This window comes from Aptenodytes forsteri, unplaced genomic scaffold (genome assembly GCF_000699145.1).
Source record: "Aptenodytes forsteri isolate BGI_AS27 unplaced genomic scaffold, ASM69914v1 Scaffold118, whole genome shotgun sequence".
Classification (NCBI taxonomy): domain Eukaryota; kingdom Metazoa; phylum Chordata; class Aves; order Sphenisciformes; family Spheniscidae; genus Aptenodytes; species Aptenodytes forsteri.
In genome coordinates, this window is record NW_008795859.1 from 3,022,972 (window position 1) to 3,046,888 (window position 23,917).

At 57.0% G+C, this 23,917-nt stretch overlaps 1 protein-coding gene across 1 annotated transcript in view; it reads right to left on the reverse strand.

Annotated features, from left to right (window-relative positions):
• Nucleotides 1-23,917, reverse strand: part of NCOR2 (nuclear receptor corepressor 2) — a 222,867-nt gene that overhangs the window by 638 nt on the left and 198,312 nt on the right. The window contains 18 exon segments of the mRNA XM_019473303.1: nucleotides 1-92; nucleotides 1,828-2,055; nucleotides 4,915-4,968; nucleotides 6,342-6,487; nucleotides 6,797-6,946; nucleotides 8,701-8,894; nucleotides 9,233-9,381; nucleotides 9,554-9,697; nucleotides 12,059-12,492; nucleotides 13,069-13,231; nucleotides 13,343-13,477; nucleotides 13,981-14,130; nucleotides 14,779-15,024; nucleotides 15,143-15,370; nucleotides 17,528-17,891; nucleotides 18,713-18,990; nucleotides 19,460-19,546; nucleotides 19,908-20,060. The exon segment at nucleotides 1-92 is cut by the window's left edge and continues 16 nt beyond it. Of these exon segments, the coding sequence (XP_019328848.1) occupies nucleotides 1-92; nucleotides 1,828-2,055; nucleotides 4,915-4,968; nucleotides 6,342-6,487; nucleotides 6,797-6,946; nucleotides 8,701-8,894; nucleotides 9,233-9,381; nucleotides 9,554-9,697; nucleotides 12,059-12,492; nucleotides 13,069-13,231; nucleotides 13,343-13,477; nucleotides 13,981-14,130; nucleotides 14,779-15,024; nucleotides 15,143-15,370; nucleotides 17,528-17,891; nucleotides 18,713-18,990; nucleotides 19,460-19,546; nucleotides 19,908-20,060 (3,395 nt within the window).

A 23,917-nucleotide genomic window follows, 5' to 3' on the forward strand; every position in this document is an offset into this window, starting at 1 on the left:
GGGTGGCCGCTCGCCCGAGGACAGACCCGGCGCCGGAGACTTGGCCTTGCGGCTGTTGGGTCTGGCAGCGATCTTTGGCTTCCCCCCTCCTCCTGCAAAGAGAAGCGTCCGCTCGTCACCCGGCTCGTCGCGACAGGGTTCGGGGGGTCGGGGAGGGGGTGCAGGTTCCCAGCGCTTCCCCAGCACCGCGTGCTTTCTAAGAGCTTGCAAAAATGGCTCGGGGCAGGAGAAAAGCTCACCCCAGGGGCTGCTGGCACCACGGCGGGGAAGGGCGATGTGGCCAGCTCTCAAAAAAAGGGCGGGCGGCCGCAGTGGCTGGAGGAGGTTTCTGCCCCCCCTGCGCCACTCTCCGCTTTGTGGGTTAATGCTATGAACCGTGCCATGGAGCGGATCTGGGGCAGGAGTAGCCGTACGGCTTTGGCTGGGCTGTCTCTCTGTGGGGTCCGCTCCTGAGCAGGCTCGTGGCTCAGCCCACAAACATGGGTCAGGGGATGGGAGCTGCGTGTGCCGCTCTGCAGCTGGTTGGCAGGGACCCCCCGGGAGCTACGTGGGTGCTGGAGCCCCGAGCACATTCCCTGTTCCCGTGGTCTATGTGGCCAGGATGGCCTTTAATAAGTTTTTACAGCAAAATCCCTGGTGATGTTTAGCCAGTTTTTAAAAGGTTTAAAGCCAAAACGGCCTCTGCCGGGTAGGTTAGCTCAGCTCAACTCAGGGGGGAGGTCCCAAAGAGGGAGGGATGGACGGGCTCTGCATCCCACCCTGCCTGCCCGGGTAGCCTCCGCCGGCCGTGGGGAAGCATGGCTGGAAGAAGCTGCTGGTTTCATGCAGGAGCCAGAAAGCTTTTCTGCAACAAGCTGAAGAGTGCCTGGTCCGAGCTGACCCGGAGGAAGGCGCGTGTGTGCCCCCAGGACCCTGCCCCTCAGCTTCGGGGGCTCCGCGCCCAGATTGCCAAGGGTGACCCTTGGCACTGGCTGCCGTGCTCTGTGCAGGGCGCTTGCAAGAGGCAATCTGCCCTTTGCAGGCATGCGGGGGACAAACGCTCTCCCTCATCCATCCCTGGTCCCCCTCCTCTCTTCCTTAACTGGGGATCTGCAGAACAACCCTCCCGGCTCTGTTCAAGCCTCCCCCGAAGCTGGGCAGACCATGCCGCGGTTCCCAGCCGGCTTTGCAAGCCCCACTGGGGCCTATGGGGCAGCTCACCCCAACCCCGCTCTCTGAAGTCTTCCCCATCTATTACTTTCAGATCCCTTAAGCTCTCTCTCTTGCTCCAGGCACCCCCAAGTCCCATCCAACCCTCTGTCCCAGGCCGGAGCCTGCCCTGACACCCCCTGAGCCGAGAGCGGGGAGGCAAATGCCGCCCTGCCCCATGCCCCCCGGCACCAGCCCTTCTCAGCTCCTTCCCCTATGTAGGGAGCAGCGATCCCCCCCCGGGGTTTACGGACAGTTTGGGGTGGCTATGTAAGTTCATGGCTTCGATCTTTTGGGTGTGGGTTTTTCCCCCCCATAAACCTTTCCATTGTGTAAAAAAAAAAAAAAAACAACCAAAAACGGAAGAGGAGATATTAAAAACCAACAAACGGGGAAAGGAGCACAGTCAGTGGTTTAGAGAAAGCAACAGCACCTTCCGAGACTATTAAATTAACACCAAACAGACCAGGATTAATCAGCGGATTCACAAAGCTCGAAGCCGGGGGAAGGAGGGGAGAAAAGAAAACCAAAATGAACAAAAATGGGGGGGGGGGGGGGGGGGGGGGAAAATCCCCCCAAGAAATATAAAGGTTGAGAATTAATAACACAGAGAGAGCGAAGGTGGAGAGGGCTGCAGACCTGGCAAGGAGCGCACGTCCTCGTTTCGTCCATCAGCAGGAGTTATGGGCATAGCAGCGGGCAGGCTTGCACTGGCATTCAGAGAGTTAAAAGCATTGGCACTGAGAGGTGAGCGCTCTTCCCACTGCTCGTCATATTTACCCATTAGGGCTTTCCTAATTATTGCCTCCAACCCCATGTTGGTACTGGAATTCTCTTGGACCGACTGGCTCCTACAACTGATTAGCCCTGGGAGATAACGGGAGGGGGAGGAGAGAGGGGACGGGAGATGGGGGGGAGCCAAATGAGAAGAAAGATGGGGGGGACGGGGAAAGGGGAGAAAGTAGACAAGGAAGAAGGGAAGAAACAAACAGTCAGCACATTCTCGCAAAGCAACAAACTTTGTCATCTTGTTCTTTAAAGCGCTGCGATGCACCCGTCCTCCTCCTCCCCGCTCCATCCCGCCCCAGGGCTTGGCAGGGGCTGGTGGTGGGATGGGATGGGACTTACTCTGGGATTTGGGTTTCTGGAGCGCTGCGGGCAGGCAGGGTTTCCTGGGGCCAAGCGCTTGGAGGATGGGGGGGAAGGGGTCTTCGCTGAGCCTTGGGGAACGACTGCAAGAGGGGGGGGCTGCGCCAGGCTCAGCATGGGGGCAGGAGTCACCTGGATGTGGGGTCCGTACGGACGCACACACAGATCAAAAGTCGGTGCGTCAGGAATTTGGAGGCCGGGGCAGTTTCCCATGGAGGAAGAGTCAGGGAAGGAAGAAGGGGCACCCCACAAAAACACTTGATTGACAAGAGGTGCCCGGATTTGGCCCTGGCATGAGAGGTGGCAAATGCAGGCAGCCCCCGGACGAGGGCACACAGCCTGCAGGGCTGCCTGCGTGCGGTCGGGCTACGCTGGGGAGAGGGGAGAGTCCTTTCGTCCCTCCTCGCGCTCTTTGCAAGCCCCCTGCCCATCGTCCCAGCCCGCTCCCTTCCTCCCGCTGGGCTGGGTGCCTGCTGTGGACCAGGGCCCTCTCCCGGGCTGACCCGCGGCTACGGGACAGGATGCAGAGGCGAAGTGGTGTGTCCGCGTGGTTGTGAGTCTCAAGCCATGCAGTTATAGTGCAGCACCGCACAGGGACCAGAGGGCACTAGGCTCAGCCACGCCACCGTCATTCCCAACGCGGCGGTTACAGGGAACAAGCAAGGGCAAAATACAGACACAAAAACAGCAGGCCGGCAAGGGAAGCCCCACCGGCAGCCCCCCCCCACCCCCAGCTCACCCCATCCCGGGGTGTTCGCGCTGGGATCGTTGCCCCTCTGCTTGGAAAGGGATGGATCCCGGGTTCACTTGTCTTCCTGTGAACGGGCAGGGTCTCTCCTGGTCCCCTCCAGCCAGATCCCGGCCCTCAGCTCCCTACGCTCTTGCCTTTACACCTCCCTCCAGCACAGCAGGAGCAGCTTTAACCAGGGAAGGCTCTCAGGAGTTTGGGCCTCACCCTCCCAAATTTTGTCTGCTGCGGACCCTTGGGTCCTGGCTGGCTGCACCCTCTTGTCCCGGCTCCTGATGTGAGCCGGCTCCTTCTCCCAAACTTGTCCGCACCGGTGAGTGGTCTTACACTGCTGACGGCTGTCCCTGGCCCTCCTACTGCATGAAGTCCTTGCCCACAGCACCTCCTTCCCTCGGTTGTGGGAAAGTTGCCGTTTCTCCTACTTAAAACTAACAACCTGAAGGCATTCCTACTGTAGGAGAGCATTAATACTTAATCAATTATCAATTAATACTCCTCAATGGGAATTCATTTCATTCATGAGTGCCCACCCGGACATTGCTGCAGCAGGTGGCAACAGCTCAACAGCCTTCACGCCGTCCTTCTCCCTCGGGCTGGTCCCTGTCCTGTGCTGGGGAAGCCCATGTCGGCCGCCCGACTCCCTGGGGCCACTTTCTGCCCCTCTTGGCCAAAATCCCTTCCTTAAGCTGCTCCCTCTCCTCTTTTCCCTGTTGGGCTGAAAGCTGCAGGCGCAGCAGAGCTGGGGAGGGTGCAGTGCCCTTGGGGAAGCTCCTGAACTGCCATTTCAGCTCCTGTGTGGTGGTCCTCAGGCTCAGCATGGCAAATGCAACTCCACGGGTGCCTGGGGGACCACCTTGAGCTCTTCCAGCACCCTTTTTCCCTGAGAGCAGGGGGGCTCTTTGGGGGCTGGGATACAGTCCCAGGTGTTAGCCAGCGAACCCCCGGTTAGGGAGGCCAGCAGGTTAATGCTGGTTAGGGCCAGGGACTCGCTAAAGCCCACCATGGCTGTCTGCAGCAGTGCTCAGATACCACCACCAAAACTGCTCCTCCAGAACCGGGCGAACAGCCTGAAACCCTCCACCTGCCGGGAGCCGCGCTCTGCACAGCAGCAAAGGTCTAAGCGGTCCTGCCCACAAAGCCCTTCTACATGGCACCGGCTGCACCGCCGTGGCCGGACCCGGCCACCAGCTGAACGTTTCCTCCCAGCTCCTGAGAAACCAGTCAACCCATGCTTTAAGCGCCTGCAGGACTGAGCACACTGCCGGCACCCCTGTGCCCGAGCACCCCTCCACCTGCTGGATAATACCTCCTCGGTCCTCAGCCATTGCTGGTTTGCCCGACGCTCACCGTTCAAGGATACGGGGCGCTGCTCTCACCCCAGTTTGCTTTTGCGACCGGCTCCTGCAGCCTGCCCAGCCTGCGGTGGCACAGAGCCTGTTTCCCACCCCCACGTTCCCTTCCGCCGCTGCCCTCCTACCCATCCGTGGGTGACCGCAAGGTCCCACCAAGAGCAGGGTGCTCTCTCCCGAGCGTGAGGTCCGCGAGGTATCCATCTGATACCTCTGTTGGTATCAGATGGCCAACCCTTGCTTGGCTTTTAACCCCTCTTCAAACTCTGCCAGGCTTTCCAAGGAATTACACTGCACTGTCTCCAACTCAACAGCAGGGAGTTACGGTGTGTCCTGAGGCTTCAGCCTCCCAGCAACTGTTATGCTCAGTCTTACGGCAAAAGGAAAAAAGGAGATGCTTAAATCTACCGAGTGTCCTGCTCTCCGTGGCTGTGAGGCCTGTAGGGCATGAGGTATGGTACAGGTATACGGGACAGTTACCTGCTCCGGTAATCGCCGGCATATTGAATATCTCTGTTCCAGGCTGCCCAACATCTGAAGAAAAACAAAGAAGCTCTTCAGTACGGAGAGCAGCGAGTGCAGGCTGGCAGTAGGAGGGACCTGCCGTGCCAGCCACAAGATCCTGGTGTCCCCGTCACAGCACCCAGGCTGACAGTAGCCCACCTCCCCCAGGCACCGGGGTAGGTCTGCGGGTGCTAACTGGGACCAGGAATAATTGCCTTTGGGAGAACCACAGTGGGCACGTCTCGCCAGCTGGGAAAGGGCAGAAAAGCAGAGCCCAGAGAGCCAGGGCGGTGTCTTCGTGCTCAGTGCTGACCTCCCTCCCTCCAGCCCTCCGCACTGCAAGCTCTGTGAAGTTAAACCCTCTCTCCTGCCTATGGGATTTCCAAAGGATCAAATCCCCATATCCAGGGAGCAGGTCTGGGCAGTGGGGAGGGTGAGGAGTAGGAGAAGAAATGTTAAATCAATATTTTCCCTCTTAGCTGAGCTGTTTGACTTGGATATCACTTTCCTTAGAATAACAGAAATTCTCATCAAATAAGAGGTGTTTCCTATTTCTATATATTTTCCCTTGATAAGGAAAAGTGTGGAAGGTCACGGGGTTCAGCCACATGTCCCCAAAGGGGCATAACAATACTGTTGGCTCATGGTAACATCATCCAAGAGACGAGACAGCTCGGTCCCTCTTATCCGATGCAGCTGTTGTAAGATGGATTCAAATTGAATTAGTATTGACTGTATAATGCTGGGCTAAATTAAATTATGATCCTATCTACTCTATTAGCAGTTAATGAATGAACGGGCTGAATTTCTAATATAAGCCAGCCTGGTTAGTTTTACAGAGCTATACCAATATTGATGTAGGGCTCAACATTGGGGGGAGATGCATCTCAAGGAGGAAGGATTCAGCTTGGCTGGCCGTTCATTAAAATATCAATTGCTCTTAAGTCTCCTCCATGCTCAGCTCATTATTTCCTTCCTGTTGAGGTTATCTGGTGCGGGTGGGATTGACAGCCCCCGAGCAAGGAGACGCGGGGCTGGGAAGCCTCCCATCGCCTCCCCAGACGCACACAGCCACTGCTGGCACCAGCACGGCTCATCCCAGGAAGCATTTGGACCTCGCACTTCCCAACAAACCACGATGCAGAGAGCGCTGGGCTGGGGGGCTGGGAAGCCTCCCATCGCCTCCCCAGACGCACACAGCCACTGCTGGCACCAGCACGGCTCATCCCAGGAAGCATTTGGACCTCGCACTTCCCAACAAACCATGGCACGATGCAGAGAGCGCTGGCTGGGAGCTCCCAGCCCTTAACACAGCAGCACCCATTCCCAAATCTCCTTTGCTTCGTGTCTCAAGGCTTTTTTCCCCCCCGGTGTGCCACATTCATCTCCCCACATGTCCTTACTGTACTCGGTTTCATTTTTGTTAGTCGTGCTGAGCTTCTTGATGATCTCCTGTTTCTTGGACTTCACCATGGCAGAGTTGCTCTCAGTCAGCTTGCTGAAGAAAGCTGGAGGCTGAGTGTTGTTTCCTGGGGACTTGGACCCCATCCTGCGAAGCAGAAGACCATTGGAAACCTCTGCAACGTCCAGTTCACAAAGTCCTCCCTAGAGAGGCTCTTCCCTTAGCGTAAGTCCTCAAAATCAGCCTGGGGGCTCCCGAGATATTCGGGATCTCCAAACTTTCTCCCTATCCCTACGATAAAGGTACCAAACAGTGTTGAAAAGCCCCTACAAAGAGACAGCAACCTGGGATGTGACATTGCTTTTGGCTGCAAGAAAAGCAGCCTGGGCCAGGGCGAGCGCGGGGATGGGGGGAACATCCCCACGCTGTCTCCACCGTCCCTGCCCTCGGCGTTACCTCTGGTCTATCTGCTCGCCCTCGCGGTAGAGGATTGGGTACGTGGCGCTCTTGGCGTGCTCCGATTCTCCCACGCCGTCTGGTGGAGAGACCGGCTCGATACAGTTGTCCGACCCGCTCCCGGCTGAGGCTTTGCTCTGCTCTGGGGACCTGCGGAGAGCGATGGGGAGATGCAATCGGTCTATTGCAACATCCTCTGTCTCTGCACAGCAGCTTGGGGTTGGGGGGAGAAGGACTAAAATAGCTTTCCTACAGCAGGGAAAAAACCGCCAAACCTTCCACACCCCTGTGGGCTTACGGCGCCTTTTAATGCAAGCTGGAGGAAGAGCACAGCTTGGGCATTTTCCTGCACCGCAGGCGTGCGGAGCAGAACTGAGCCGAGACGTGGCCCAGATTTCCAGGCAGCGGGCCAGCCGGCAGCCACCCCAAATACAGCTGCCCACGGCAGGACCAGTCCTAAAACTTGCTGGCTCAGCCCAAGTGTCCCTCGCTGGCAGGGACACAATCCCTGCGGAGGGCTGGGACATTAACCCTTTGGGGACACGGCTTTTGATTCTCCATCATATTTGCAGACACAGGGGAGGGCAGCACCCGCCACCTCCCGTCCACTTTGTCCGGGGCCGTGTGGCGGCTCACTGGCTGTGGGCGATGAGTCCGGTGCTGGGGCAGCCCGGAGAGGACCGATGCAGCCCCCCGATGCCTGCCTGTGGCCGATGCCTGCCCGTGGCCAGTGCCTGGGAGACAGCCAGGCTCAAGTCCACGAGGAATTCCTCACAGCGAGTTCTGGGAATTTACGTCTTTGTTCTTTCTGTGGTTTCTTTTTTTTCCCCACTTTTTTTCATCACTGGGTGGCCAAGGCTGGGCTCTCTCCCCTAACGTTACAAAGCCAATTCTAGGACCAGGCAGAGCTGGGAGTAATAATCACATTTACTGACAAGGAACCACCGGTTTGGAGACACCACTCTTTCCTGGATGCGTCTGTCTCTCTGTCAGTGTTTGGGTGGGAGGACAGACCCCATTCTCACACTTCCATTTTTTAATTCTGTACAACAGCAATCAGACCTGCCTTGTGCTGGTATCGGCACAAGGATTTGAAAGTGACTTTAAAAGAAATAGAGGTGCCCAAAACGGATAGTTGCAGTTGACACAGCACATGTGTCTAACAAGCTTCTGATTCACTGACAGCGATGAAGATAAAATTAACTTTGAACCAATGGAAAACACGTTGCTTTGGGTTTTTTGGAACCATCTGTAGTCTGAAAGGTCACTGCACCGTGATCTGCCAGGGACCGAGGACAGTGACAGGACAAGAGGCAACGGGCACAAACCAGAACACATGAAATTCCATCCCCACACAAGAAAACACTTTTCTACTGTGAGGGTGCTTGTACAGGTTGCCCAGAGAGGCGCTGAAGTCTCCATCAGTGGAGATACTGAAAACCCAACTGGCCATGGCCCTGGACAACCTGCTCCAGCTGACCTGCTTAAGCAGGGTGTTGGGCTGGATGATCTGGAGAAGTCCCTTTCCACCTAAACAATTCTGTGACACTGGCCAGATCAGGAAGGGGATCATGCACGGACTCTAAGAGGGTCTGGAGCGCATCTCTAGAACAACAGGAATGGCAAGAGAGGCACCACCACAGGGGAAAAATGCCCAGATGAGAAGGCAATTTTACACTCTGGGCCGCGTAAGCAAGCAATCCATCTGCGCCCTGAGCATAAATTCAGCAACGCCAAATGCCAGCCTGCCCTATGGTACACCGCCTTACCGGAGTACCAGGTAGCCAAGGGCACCCGCCTGGCTCCTCACCCTGGGTAGCCCTCGTCTGTCTGAGCTCAAGACTGGCACAGCGGGTGGGCAGAAACCCATCTGCGCCAGCTTTGGTTGGACTCTCTGACCTCACCTTTTGCCACCTTCGTTCTGCGGGGAGATCCTGGAGGCTGCTGCGTGCTCCTGCTGCTGCAGATACGCCTCGCTGGGGGTGCGGCGCAGGTCCAGCACGGGGCACGAGGCTCCGGGGAAGGAGTACACCGGGGTCTGGATGTGGGAGTTGAGCTGCTGTGGGTGATGGCGTGTGTAGTCCTGCGTGATGACCTCCTAGAAAAAGAAACCCCCAAGTCAGAAATAGAGTTGGTTTCTACCTCTTGCTTTGCTGGGCTCAACTAAGACAGGGCAAGCAGGAGGGAATTAGACTGGTTTGTCCCTGTGGGGATGTAACATCTGCCTCCTGCCTGCAGGAGCTCTCGTGATGGCCTTGCTGGGGACACAAACACCTGGGCTGAACATGCCTGATGCACCCTGCTCTCTCCAGCCCCCAGCCAGGGGTGCTGAGGTCTCTAGCATCACTCCCAGCCCTTCCCCATCAGACATGTTTCATATCAGCTCTTCCCTCCTCTCCAGAGCCCCAGCGGGAAGGTGAAAACGAGCTTAATTACGCTGATGTGCTGGGCCAGTGTGACCACCCGCTGGTTCATGCCCTTGATGCTCTGGCTGGACTGCAGGGACTGGCACTGGGGCTGGGGGCCATCGGGCTGCCGGAGGTGCTGCAGGTGGGCTGCTTCGGGAGCCGAGGCCTTGAGCGAGCCTGGGGGAGGCACAAAGAAGAGAGCAGGCGTGAGATGACGTCTGTGTCCCCTTTCTCAAACGCCATCCCAGCACAGCACTGGGGCACGGCGAGCAAGAGCTGGGTGATGAAGCCCCTCCATGCCAGCTCGGGCTCTCCTGCGCCAGCAGGCACTGCCAGCCCCTGCCCTCACCTTGCTGTTTCTGCCTCAGGTCATGCTCCCCATGCCCCTTCTCCGCATCCTGCAGCAGCTTGGCCCCTTTCTCATGGGACAGGCTGGGCGAGCTCACGGGACTCACTGCTTCCATCCGCTCAGGGCTGTAGCCTCCGTGAAAGCCTGGGGAAACGGGAGAAGAGAGTTAAAACCAGGAGCTCACTTGGCTTTTCCCTAGTGCTGTGGCAACCATCGCTTGTGGGTAGAGTCACACGTTCAGCAAAGGGGGGGGGGGAAGAGCTGAGGGAAGACCTGGCAGGTCATATTGCAGGGACCCCTGGAGCCACCTCTGATGTCCAGCTGTGGCGATGGCTGCAGTAAAAGAGGTGATGTCTCATTCCTGCAGAGCTGGACACTCAGCAGCTCGCGGTGACAGCACGAGAGTCAGGAACCAAATTCAAACCCTGCAGGTTCACAACTTGTTGCCCCCTTTCCACCACCTACTGAAACAGAAAAATAAAACCCCCACTATGCCAGGAAGGAAAGGAACGCTCTGCAGGAGTGGAGGTGGCTGCACGGGAGGTCTCAAGTGCTTTACAAAGAAAAGCCCCAAGCCCAGCATGGCCAAGAGCAGGGACTTGAAAATTGGGTATGAGGCCCTGCAGACTCCAGATCCTGCTCCAGAGACAGCAGACTTGCACACCGCAGCGGCAAAAAGGCTTCTTGACCATTCTCTGCCTTTTAAGCCCCTTGCATGGGCTCAAGCTGCATCAAAGCAAGCGGAGCTGGAATGAGGGACCACCATTATCCTTCAACAGAGAGGGGAAACTGAGGCACGGACGGGTTATGCTTCCACAGACCGGGGCGGAGGACAGAGGAGTCCTGGAGGAGGCACACGCTGCCTCTCGCCAGCTAAGCACGTTTGGCAACGCTCATGACTTTTGCCTCCACAGACCTTTACCCTCCTAATGCTCAATTCCTAGAAGCCGCCCACTGCAGGCAAATCTGGCAGGCGACCCACAGCGCTGCCGGAGGGTCCCTGGTGCCCAGGCACGGACACACTGACCTTGCACGTACCCGGGGCATGCGTAGGGGAGGACCCCCATGGAGAACCTCCCTGCGCCGGGGACGGGGATGCAGCATCCCCCATCACCCCATGCATGCCAGCACCAAAGGGACCATGCTTCAGATCCACCCAAGATGAAGTGTCCTGCTCTGGAAAGATCCCTAACAAACAGTTAAGTCCTGGGGAACACCAGCTCCTTTCTGTAAGCTCATGGCCATAGAAAAGCTGTCCCTCTCCTCTGCAGCATGACAACACTCAGCTGGAGAAAACACTGGTGCCAGGGAAAAAGGCGGAGGAAAAGCTCAGCCAGGCAGCACACCGCGGCCAGAGGCACATCCTTGGCCCTGGAGCATGCTGCTAGACGGGGCCGGGACCAGACATGACCAAGTGGTGGGATGGGTGGGTCGGGATGTGCCGGCAAGAGCAGCTCTCCTCCCCTGGCCACGCTGTCGTGTCCTTTCCACCCTTGGGTTACAGGAAGGGGGGCTGGGTAGCAACCCCCAGCGCTGATGTCCAAGGCAGATGCTTCAACTTGAAGAAGGGATCCCATCAAATCCCCGTGGGCTGCCTGCTGCTTCTGTATGCTGGTGGGAGCCTGGATGAATGCTCTGGGTGAAGACTGGTCCCATCAAGAATGACCTAGACTTTGAATCCAGTCCCCTCCCTGCACTTCCTTCTGGAGAAACTTATCCAAGCGCTTTTGTGTCCTACACAAGATTGCTGTTAGGTGATTCCTGTGGTCTGCTCTGGAAATGGCTGCCAAGCATGGCTGGGCTGAGCGATCCCTGGACAGCCCTGCCCGCGTTGCCCTCTTGTGCAGCATCCAGCACCAGGACCCTGAGCGAGGTCACCCCAAGTGAGGGGACCCCATCTGAGCTGCATCACGCGGCAGCCCGCAAAGCCCTCTGAGATCCTGCACGCTCAACGGCACAACCGTGAGCGGGGAGGCATGTGTCTGACAGCCAGCAGTCCTGTCCCGCTCACACTCCTGGTTCTTCGCTTCACTCGTTTGATTTATTACCCACAACTGTTCCTTACAGACTGCCTGGGAATTTCTAATGATGGGGAAATCAGAATTAGCAAATTGCTATTGTCTGTAAAGAGCAATACCAGGAACTGAACAATGTTTGCAAAACAGGACTTGGCAACGGGAAAAAATAAAAGAGGGTGGGAGAAGGGAAGATCCCTAAAACACACACAAATAAAAACGTCTGGAGTAACACAACAACCGGGAGGCAGAGGGACAAGCACACTGGGGGAGCTGATGAAGCCAATAGCCAAAACGTGCAGCTAAAAATAAGGAATAATGAAATAAAATGGGTTTCAGGCCACAGCTCTCTCGCCTCTCCCCTCCAATTTCTTACCATCGCTAGTGGAGTTGTTACTTAGCGAGCCTCTTTCTCGCTGCCCCTTATTGCAAGACATTTGGCGCATGATAATCACATCTATGAAGTTGGGCGCTGTCGTGGTGGTCTTACCGAGTGCTCGGAGCTCCTGTTCCTGCATTGAAAAGGGTTTACTTTGACTCTTTTCTCTACTGTGCTGCTCGGAGCCCGAGGCTGCGTGCTGCTGGTCCAGAGGGTGATGGTGCTGCTGGCTTTTCCCCTGTCCTCTGCTATAGTGATGAGAAGAACCAGGTCCGGAGGCGGGTAAAGGTCTCGACTCCATGGCTTTAATGGGTGAAGGTGACTGTTCGAGGTTGGCCCCACTGGGCAGCTTTGAGGTGAAGACGTTGTTGTCAGTCTGGGGTCGTTCTGCCTTGGCTTCCCGTGCCCTTGAGGCCTCTTTCTGCAGGACGGCCGGGTCCATCAGGGCTGCGTAGCCATCTGCCGTGCTGATGGAGGAGCGCAGGGTGGAGGCCGAGGGGAAGGCAGCGGAGCGGATTGGCGACGTGGTAGTGGTGGAGGAGGATCTGGAAGGCAAACGAAGACAAGGCGAAGATGAGAGAAGCACGTGGAGAAAGGGGAGTGCTGTTACCAGAGCCCTGGTGTTCAGCCCTGCTTGGCCAAGGTCTCCTGAGCATAGGGTTGGCTCGTGCTGGAGCAGGTGAGGAGGGCTCAGATGGAGCCTCCACCATAATTGGCCACAGGGTATTGGCTGTGGCCTGGATGCATCGACTGGGGAGAACAAAACCCATGGGACAGGGCCCAGAGACCTTCATAACTCCACCACCAGGCAACCTTCAGCAAGAGGAGCGATACCCTCTTGCCTATGTGATTTGAGCACAGACAGCCCTGGGATACTCCTGCTTTCTCTCCTGGTAGCAGTAAAAACCATGAGGAAAAGCAAAGGAACTGGGCACCAAAATCCACCTCTCCCCATCACAACTTCCCTGTAAGCCCCAATCCTGCTCCTGCTGAGGCTGAAGGCCAAAGCAACCCTTGCTCCATCTCAGAGGTGCCCCACGCGATGCCCATTAATGAACCACCACGGCTGCCCCGGTGCAGGGGTCCAGGCAAGCGGTAGGAACCGTGGCAGGGAGACATACCGCAGGACGGAAGGGGTGGGGGTCTCCGAGGAGATGATCTTCATGCTCGTGTTGTGAAGCACGCTGGGGCGCTGCTGGATGGTCTCGTGGGTGCGGGGTGAGACGGGAGAGTGCTGGTGGCTGTGAGAGTGCGAGGACGAACGGCTGCTGGACTGCTCTGTACCTGGGGGAAAATACAAAGAAGCGCTTCTTTAGCTCTACATTGTATAGTCCCATCCCTACCTCCACCCAGCAAGGGCCCCAAGATGTGGTGCCAGGCTCCTCCCCAGCCTACCTGGTCTCCAGATGGGTGCATGCTCCACCGTGGTGGATGCTAGGATGGATTTTTCACGCTCCCTCTCCCGTTCCCGCTCCCGTTCCCGCTCGGACACCGACGATCCTGACTGTTTGGTCATGTGCGTGGGGCCTCCTGAAACGCAACCGAAAGGCAGTGAAAGGGCTGCAGACAGAGCGATTCCCCCCGGGGAACACCGCCTGCTCTTCACATTGCTGTGTCTGCAGAGCAGATAAGGAACGGCTCCATCCAAGGTCACCTGGAGCAGGACAGACAGGGGCAACCGGTGTGACAAAACCCAGGCAAATCATGCAATAACTGTCCTGGCACCGTCTCCGGAGTACGACCTTCCACAAAGCTGTTTGCCAGCTGCCACTTTGGGGAAGGAGGGGAAAAAGCAAGGAAGCCCCCAACAAGCAGGATCAGAGGAGCTGGTTTGAGGGAGCCGGTGGGCTGGTCCCTGAGTGAGAATGAATTTGGGCTCCCCCCCAAATGAATGAACTCAGCCGGTGGGCTGAGTGAGAATGAATTTGGGCTCCCCCCCATCCGCCCCAGCATGCTGAGCTCACGGCCCTGAATTGGTTAAGGGCCTCCTGCCCCAACTGCTTTCCCATGGGAAAAGCAACCTGCAGCGTTACCTGGGGAGAGTGGGGAGCTGCTGTGCCGGCTGCTGAAGGTCTGGGGGGGCCCGGGGATGTAGGTGATGCGGTCCATGGTGGTGGCGGAGGTGCCGGGGGTGGGGGGCACGAGGACGGGCAGGTGTGGCACTTGGGACAGGTCGATGATGCCTGGAGAAATGAGAATACTGTCAGGATGACACCGAGCTGCTGCAGCTTGGCTGTGCTGGAGCGGGGAGCGATGCTGGGGAGGGTCGACCCATCCTGGTGCTCTGGCACAGCACAAGAGGTGCCAGCACGTGCGTGGCCCCCGGGCGCTGGCTGTCAGGGGAGGGGACCCTTCTGCAGGCAAATACAGCGTGTCCCACTGCTGGAAATAACGGGGAGGAAAAATGCTGAGATCTATCCCCGCTGAGTGAGGGGGCTGCAGGCAGCATCAGCCAGAGACCAGCGCTGCTCTGCCTGCGGAGGGGCAGGAGCACCGCACCCCGCGCACTCCCCAGCATGCTCCGCTTTTTGCAGAAAGCCAGATATCCTTCTGGGAGTGTATTTTAATCTCCAAAGACCAGCACGGCCAGGCTGGGAAGCGCTCCCATGACTCAAAACCAGAGCTGCACATAAGGAGCCTCAAGTAACTAAAGATGGCAAAAAGAGCATCAACCTCCCCCCGCTGACCAGCCAAGTTCCTACACTGCTGGGTGACACCGTGCTGCTGGCTTGGCCCTTGGCCCCAGCGCTGGAGCTGGCGGTGCTGGCCTGACCCAGCCTCCTCCTCCCAAAATACCCCCAAACCCCCAGACGGTGCCGTGCTGGGAGGACCTGCTGCATAGTTGAGGGCGAGGGAGGGCTCCCGGGGCGACAAGCCGCGCAGCATGTCTGCCCGCTGTGCCATGGCTGTGGCTGCGGCGTTGTGGTGCATCTGCTGGGATGTGATGTAGTCATTGATGATGGTCTGTCGGTTCTCCATGGCGGCCGTATCCGGGTAGCCCCGGATGAGGTATGGGGGGTAGAGGTGGGGGTACGTGGGGCTCGGAGCCAGATGCCTCGGCAGGTAGTAAGCAGCAGCTGGGAGAGAAAAGGATGCAGACATGAAGTGGTTTTCCCCAGAGACCTCAGGCTTTTAGAGCATAACAAGGAAAAAAAAAAAAAAAACTCAAACAGACCATGCCCCTGCCAAAGGTACCTGCTTCCAGTTGGATTCCCCTTGGGATGGCAGCGGGGTCGAAAGCCAGAGGGATGTGTCCTCGGTACAGGTCGACCCCGCTCACACCACGGAGCAGGTGCTCGTACGGGGAGATGGGGTGGTGGTGGTCGGCCACGGGGGCATGCGGAGACTTGGAGTTGGTGAGCTCTCTCGATGTGGGGGTGATCTTTCTGTCCTGGGACACCGGCTTCCCGGCAGTGATGCTCCCTGCAGCGAGCAGAAGGAAATGAGTCAGAGACTGAGTGCTGCAGCCAAGCTGCGTCCCCGAGGAGCGCCAGTGGCCAAGCTGTCCCCCATGGATGCCCGCAGCTCCCCCTGAACTTGAGAGACTTTTCCCTCCTCCCTGCATCACCATGCCCCATTACGCCACCAAGGCTGAGGCAGACCAAGACCTGGTCATACCCAGGAGAAGCCCATCCCAAACCATCCCTCCACCCAGCGCATTCACCGCAGCCATGCCGGGCAGTCTGTGAGTTCATCTTGGCCCGCACAAGCAGCTGGCAGTGGAGCCTTGCTGCTGTGCTCCTCGGCACGAGGAGGTCACCGCTGCTGGGCAGAGCCGGGGACCCTGAAACTCCTGGCAATGGTGACGAAACACAGTTCAGAGGGTTTGAGCACCCACCACCCTCTGGAGCTCTAAGCTCTTTGCCAACAGATGGAGGGGAGGCTGGATCACGTCAGGGACTTCTCTTGGCTCTCCCAACCTGAGCTGGGCATTGGTGGTGATTCTCACCCCGCCTGGGATGAGCATCACCAGCTCCTGTTCCATAAGACAGAGCCACCCCCAAGGAGCGTGACCAAACGCCTTGCACCAGACTGCACACCAAATGCTGCCTGGCCCTGGCTCGGGGAGCAAGGAGCAACGCCCTCGGGTGCACACAGATGGACCCAGCCCTGTCATTGCCAACTTTGAAACAACCTTGGCTGCAACACGGGCCAGGCGAACTGCTGTTCCCGCTCCTTTCATGAAGCTCGGCGTCTCGGCAAGGCCACTAATAAATCAAACCTACTGTCAGGGCAGAAGGAAAGCTCAGGAGACTAGGGAAAGCTGCCTTCCAACTCCAACCCGTGCCTTGCGGATGACTCCTGCAGATCCTCTGCACCCCAAAACCCTGTGAGCTCCAGACATGCAGAAATCCACTTTCTCACTGGCATTTTGCAGGAACATTGATTTTTCCCTTGGGATCCCTCCCCACCACCCGGACACTGCCTCCCCTGCCTTGTGCTCACTGTATGTGCCAATCTCAAAGAGCTGCCAACATTGAAGGCTTCCCCCAAAATGACTGACCTAACTGGGAAGACAGCAGAGGCTGCACCAACCACGGAGACCTGGAGCTGGCCCAGCCGGCAGCAAGCGATGGGGGAGAATTTTTGGAGGAGCTCTGCACCGCACAGCCCCATCTCCCGCTCCTTGCCAGGGAGGCGTGTCCTAGCCTCAGTTTTGGCAGACTGCGGTGTCTTGTGCTGCATGCCCTCAAATCATGAGACTTTTGGGTTAGGATAAGGATTTGCAGGCGGGAGATGCAAACAGCCCCAAAGCAGTTACCCGTAGCTAGCAGGCTTGGCGGGACAAGGTGTCTTAGGGACTGGCTTCAGCACTGATCCTGACCACAAACGTGGCACGAAGCAAGAGGGTTTTTGTGCTCTGGATCTGAAGCGGGTCTCACCAGATCACTAAGCACAGCCCAGACACGCGCCTGGCTCCCCCGGAGCCCCAGGTCTGGCTTTGGGGGCAGGAGACAACCGATGCCAGGGGGCATGGGCAGACCCTGCCTGGTGCAGGCAAGACGGGCCGGGGGGATGGCAGATCCCAAAGGCCAGCCACGCTGCCCGGATCCACCGGCTCAGAAGGGATTAGATATTCCTGGAGGCGAGGTACTCGGGTGCCCAGGTGATGGATGAGGCATAAACACACAAGGTAGGCAAACACACACCAGATCACTAAAAAGCGTGAAGATCCCCCCAGCCGGTGCACCAAGCACTGCTTTCCTGCCTGCCTGTAGAAACAGGGGTGCCTGGGCCAACGCCAGGACAGGGAAGACGCTTTCTAAACACCATCAGCTTCACCAGCCACAGTCCAAACTCCCTCTGGTCACCCCGGCGCAGACATGGGGTGCCCTCGCCGCAACCATGTGAGCACCCACCGGGAGGGAGCTGAGCCTTAGCCGTCCCTGACAGCTGCCCCAGTGCCGTGAGTCAGCCGCGGCTGCGGGCAACAGTGGGCGTGGGGTGCTGGGGAGAATGGGTTCCACGGGCACCTCCCAGGAACGGCTCAGGCAGGTGGGGTCAGCAGCCACCTCCTGTGCACCTTGCCCCCTCGGCTTGCTAGAAATCATAGCATCAAATAAAAGGTTCACCAAGTACCTTCGTGCTGCCGCGGCGTGGACTCCCGCGTGGAGACCGGAGACCCTCTGTGCAAGTGGCTGCCAAACGCCGTGCTGTGCCCTGCCTGGTGGTCCTCGTAGGCGAGGGCACTTTGGTGGGGCTTGCCCGGCTCGGGTACAATCACAGGAGCCCCTCTGGCAATGGAGCCACCCGAGTTTGTCACTGGGCTTGGCCTGTTTTTCAGGCTCTCTTCGTAAGCTCTCTCCAGATTCCTCGGGTCTTGGATGACGTCCAGTGAGTGCACAGAGTGAAAAGTCCTGCCGGGACTGCCGATGATGGACCGCACGTCATGTTTTTTGGTACTTGAGGAGGAAGAACTGCTGTCGTACTTCAGTGGGGTACCCTGGGGACAGAAGGCAGAGAGGACATCAAAGGGGCGTAGAGCAGAAGGGGATGCAGCAACCGCATCCCACCAAATTTCAACGGGACTTGTGCTTCCTTGTTCAGTGGGTCAGTACACCAGTTTACTTGGTCAAACAGCAACAGCCATCGGCAAAGCAGAGATAACAGCTCCGCACGGCACAGGGCAGGGTGGAGTGCCCATCTTGCATGTCTTGTTGTGCTCCAACAAGATGATGATGAGTCACTGCCGAAGGCTGGCTGTGCCCATCACGCCTCTCTCCTACACACACTGTGAAATGAGGTAGGACTACGAGGTGCCATGGGAACCCTCCAAATATTTGGAGCCCAACAGGAGACAGCATGCCACGTTTCACCCTAACTACTGGCCTTGCTGGGTTGACACTTGCCCATAAAGGGAGGAGACCAAGGTTATGCGCACCCAGAGTCACAACTGCCGAGGGCACCGAGTTGACTCTGGCCTTGAACAAGAGCCAAATGTGTCCCCTTCTGCGTGTGTGTGTGGATGGAGATCGCTTTCTTAACAGGTCAGGGGCTGCTGAGCTCCTTTCCCCATGTTCTGCATTTATCTGCTGGGAAGGATCATAGAATCACAGAATGGTTTGGGTTAGAAGGGACCTTTGAAGATCAGATGATGGAGAAGGGCAACCTGTACCCAAGCAGAGCCTCAATTCTGACCAGTGATGTGTTTGCAACCCGAAGCCCTCTCTGCTCTCCTTTTACCTTGGGAATGGTCCCCAGGCTCTGTGCAAGGACAGCAGCCTGAGTAGGACCGACCTCATCTGCTCTTCGCCCCATACTCACCTGCGTGATGGAGCCTTCCTTCAGAGGTCTCGTCAGAGAGATGTCTGGTGTCCGCCTTAGCTCCTCCCGGGGAATCTCATGGATTGATCTTCCCGCTTCTTTCACCGTGGCTACGAGGCCTTCATGGGCTGGTTTCATTTTCAGAGGAGTAAGGCTCTCATGAGACCTGACCTTGTAGGCATCAGATAAGTCCCTTGGTGGAGTGTTTTCCCTCTTGAGCTGTTTGGCTTCTCTTCTGAGGTAGTCCTCATGGGCCTCCACATAGGACCGAGGTATTCCTGCAACCCCCAAGCAGATGATGGATGCAGAGGGTGACTCCCCAGCCAGATACTGGACTCCCAGTCCCCGTGCGGATGCTCAGTTCAAGGGGGTCTCTAGTTAATGCACGTAACTCAGGGACTGGTACCCAACTGAGCACACAGAGCAGCTACTTTACTAATGCAGCTGGACCACCTCACATCTACCACCACTTTCTGGACTCATTTCGCACTAGTTTCAATCTGCCTTCACGTGAGTCGCTGAGAATTTTACCCCTGACTTTGGTGAGAGCTTAGGTTGCTAGAAGCTGAGCAAGACTGAAAATCTCTCTGAGCACATAGCCAAGGCTGCAGAGATCTGCAGCTGGACCTTGATGTGTCCATTCTTGTTTCCTCCTGCCCTAGCCTGACAACAAGAACAAGGGGCCATGCATGTGATACTTCCCTACATTACCTCTGGCTGTGGCCATCTTCTGCCTGCAGGCTTTACCTTGTGTAATTGAGCCTCGCATGTGATGCTGCTCCTTTAGGTTATGGGGACTGTGTCGGTCTGGAGGGATCGCTCGACCCATGAGACCTAGAACAGATCCAAGGGGGAAAGAATACACGACAGTGTTACCAGGGACTCCTGGGACAACAAGGAAAAATATCAACAATTTCTAAATTACTTGATTTCTCTTTTTTTAAAATGTATTTCCTTTTTTTGTAGTCCTGAAACTGGTCTACCAGGACAGAAACCAAAGGCAAATGGGCCAGTGTGTGTCCCTTGTTTTCCCATGCTGGTCAGATGATGTCCTGTTGGGATGTGCTGCAGGGTACCAGCTAACCACTGCCAAACATGGGCACAGGAAGGTGCATCACGTATACAAGAGACAAGATGGGGTCCCTGGGGGTTCACTACTAACACAGCACGGGTGAAAGGTTTCACCCAGACCCACCTTCGATGCTGGCAGATAAGGTATCACGGGCTGATAAGCCCCGGCTGATCCTCCCCTCCATCATATCGTAGGTCCGCTTGGTTCCTGTGGTCTCATGCGAAGCTCCTGAGCTCCTGCTGTCTTCTTTGGGACACTGAGAAGCAGCAACTCCACCTGGGGAAGGGAACACCGAGAATAACCATCAAGAGCACGGAAAGTCAGCACCGGCCAAGGGAGGGTGTCTACTGCTGTTTGCATGTGTTGCTGAAAGGTCAGATCCCATCCCAGCATCAGCCAACGCTCAGCAACGCCAGAAACATCGCATGAGGTTGGCTTCCAAGAAATTCAGTTGGTGTTTTCTCCCCTCCCTGCCTCCCTCAGACTCCAGATCTGTGCCTCCCGCCTGGGTAGGAGTATCCGCCCTGTCGTGTCCCCCTCCCTCCCGCCCCGGTGGGGGCCAGATGTAGGCAGCAGGACAGCCCGGAGCCAGCGTGGTGCTGGTGTGAGCAGCTGCGGTTCCACTGAACTTGGCCCTGTGGGCCTGGGGATTTTTTGTTTTTTTCCCCCTGTTTGTTTTGATTTTTGCTAGACACCTACTGTTTGGGATCTTGGCCAGCCTTAACATTTGCCGAGACACTCCCTGGGTGAGAAAACCAGGGAAAAGCGGAGAGAGACAAAGCTGAGAGCAATTCCTTAGAAACAGCGGTAAGCGCGCACCAGAACTGGGAGAGACGGCAAAAAGTCCCACGCAGGACTGACGGAGCAAGCACCAGCGTGACGGGACACCACCGACCACCTCCTCATCCAAACCTGGAGCAGATTCTTCTGCAAACCAACAGTGGACAACTGTCCTGAGCTACAGCCCCCACACCTCTGCAAGCACAGCCCTGCCCATGCCAGGCAGCCACCACCGACCTCCTCTCCAAACCTGGAGCAGATTCTTCTGCAAACCAACAGTGGACAACTGTCCTGAGCTACAGCCCCCACACCTCTGCAAGCACAGCCCTGCCCATGCCAGGCAGCATCACGCCCGCCCTGGGCGATGGGCATCCATCATGTGCAGTGAGCTGTGAATTTAGCAGGCAGCTTCTGATCCAGCCGAATGCCTCGTGTTTATGTAACGAGCTCCGAGCGGGGATGTTGGCTTGGAGAGATAAATGCCTCTGCCGATCGTCCCTGGCCTGGCTGCCCCTGCCAAGGATGCCCTGATCCTCCTCTTCGTGGGCAGAAAAGGTGGTTATACAATTAGAGAAAACGAAGAAGTTAAAAACGTTCATTCCATCACGGACAATCAGGACAAAAGTCCTCCTCGGCAAAACCAGTAATTAATAAAATGGGATTATTACAACTTCACACCCACTGTCGGTTTCCGCAATCAGCACCCACTCAATCCAGAAAGGGTTTGGGGCTGTGTGCAGGGAAACAAGAGTGGGATCTGTCCCTGAGCCTTCACTTCAGATTCATTTGACGGGAGAAATCCGGGGGTGATGTTCAGAATCAGCCAAGCACCTTGCGGCAGACACGAGGCGATGTGCCTGCACCCTGTCATCAAGGCACATCTGTTGCTAACAGCCCTTCTGCAGAAGGGGACGTGGTCCCAGGCACCCTTTGTACCGCTGGGAAGCAGGGGGAGGGCGCGAGGGAGAAGAGAGACTAAACAGAAAGAAAATCACTCCAAAACCATGTCCCTTGCCTTGCAGAAGCCATCAGCAATCATATGCAGAATGAGAATAACCAATCTAGCACAATTCAGCTCACACATGCTACAGGATCTCGTCTCATTACAGCTCTTTTATTTTAAGCACCCTCATGACACTAAAGAATTTGCAATTTTTTTCCTGCTTGCCAAAATTCATAATCACCAACAATTTCAGTTTTCTTATTGAATTTTTTTTTTTTAACTCTTCCGCTCTGGGCTGTGAAGCCTTGCCAGGCTGTACGGGGGGAAGGAGGCAGGCAGCAGGGCTGGCTAGGCTGCAGAAGCAGGCGAGATTATTCAGGATGCGATAAACGCTATCAAGCATGTAAAAGGCTGCCTTGGAGAGAACGGAATTAATTCCTCATCTGTGTCCACTGGGGGTAGGAGAAGAGACGATGGGCTCACGTTGCAGCCGAGGAGACTCGGGCCGACACTGACAAGTGCGTGCAATGGCAGAGTCTGGTCTGCAGGTCTCCTTTGCTGCCTGGAGTGGGATGCCAGCTCTGGGCATGGGCAGTCCTCGCTGCCGGGAGCCTTCCCCGTCTCTCCCCTGGTGGCACCATTTTTGAGATCAACCTCATTCGACTCCAAGCCCGGGCAAAGGAGATTAAAATAGCTTCTTGCACAAACAAGCCCTGAAATGCTTCCTGCGTCCTCCCTGGTCCGAGCCCTGCCAACTGTCCCAAAGGGCGCCCAGACACAAGTCTCCTGCGGAGACACTTCTTATCTGGGCTAGAGTTGACAGCGAACGCGGGCAGGCATGGGACAAGCTGGTTTCCACACGGTGGGCGAGAGGCATGGCGCAGAGCCCTGTCCTGAAAGGTCCCTGTGGTCCCAGGGCGCACACAGAGGTGGCATCAGCCAAAGCTCACACAAACAAGCCCTGAAATGCTTCCTGCGTCCTCCCTGGTCCGAGCCCTGCCAACTGTCCCAAAGGGCGCCCAGACACAAGTCTCCTGCGGAGACACTTCTTATCTGGGCTAGAGTTGACAGCGAACGCAGGCAGGCATGGGACAAGCTGGTTTCCACACGGTGGGCGAGAGGCATGGCGCAGAGCCCTGTCCTGAAAGGTCCCTGTGGTCCCAGGGCGCACACAGAGGTGGCATCAGCCAAAGCTCACGAGTTGTCCCCCGTGACCTAACTTGAACCCTCTGCCTCCGGCCCCGGATGAAACAACCAGCCTGCGATAAAAACAGCTGCCTGCACTTGTGGGCAAGAGGAAAAGGACTTCTGCTGGACACCCTCTGCCTGCAGGACTGACCACAGGGCCCAGGCTGCCAGACAGGCTAAAAGGGATGCTCTGCCCCAGGGAGGGATGCAGCCGCCCCAGGGAGGGAGGTGGAGGGTTCAGGCAGCACAGCAGCTGACCAGAGATACCTGCTGAGGCGGGCGAGTGCAGCTGAGGTTAGGATCTGCTCCTTAGTCATCTCCAAATTCAACTGAGAAGAGAGGTGACACATGAGGACGGCCATCCCCATGCACGCCAGAGCACATGCCAGTATTTTACCCCAAGAGGACGCGGGGCTGCAGTGTCTGTAATTCAGCTCTTCCTGACCCCAGCTCCATGCCAGAGATGCCTGACCCAGCACACGGCGAAAGGCAAGCACGGAGGAGTTGTTTCCAGCTTCACCGGGGAGGAACATCTGCTTATCTCTAACGGGAACCACCGGGACTCGCTGAGCAGCTTCGATGGCCAGTGCTGCAATCGGATGAGCAGGCGCAGAGGAGGCAGGAGCAGCTGGTGACTGCCTGCTGATACCGCTAACGCAGCGAGGCACCGTCGGCATTTACCGAGGAAGCGTGTTACTGTACAGCAGGGGTGCAAGCTGCAACATGGCTTTTGGGTCTCTCCACAGCCCCCTCTGGAGCAGCCCGGCTGCTTGCCTGGCTTTGCTTTGCCGTACTCTGCTCCCTGGCCGGGCAGGGTCAGCCTGGTTAACAAATGACACCATCTGTGCCGGGGGCAGCTTCTCACCCCAGACGGGGCTCCGGGCAGGCCCCTCAGGGTGCTCAGCGCCTCTGGGCGATAGCAGCCGGCAACAGGCCAGTGCAACCCCCCAACAGGCTCCTTGCGGGAATGGCTTCGCCCCCTCCAATAGCTACAGATGCTGTAGCAAAGCTCATAAGATACTGAGGCGCGGTGCTGCCGGGCCCAGAAAGATTCCTGCAGGGCAGCCCCATGCTCGGAAAGCTGCATGGCAGCCAAGACGTTGCAGGTGGGAATCTGATGTCTGAATAAACCTTTATGCCAAACTACCTGACTTGCCTCCATCTTGCAGGTTCTTGAGTCCCACCTTTGGCCCAAGAGCTTGGGGATGCTCTCATAACGTTT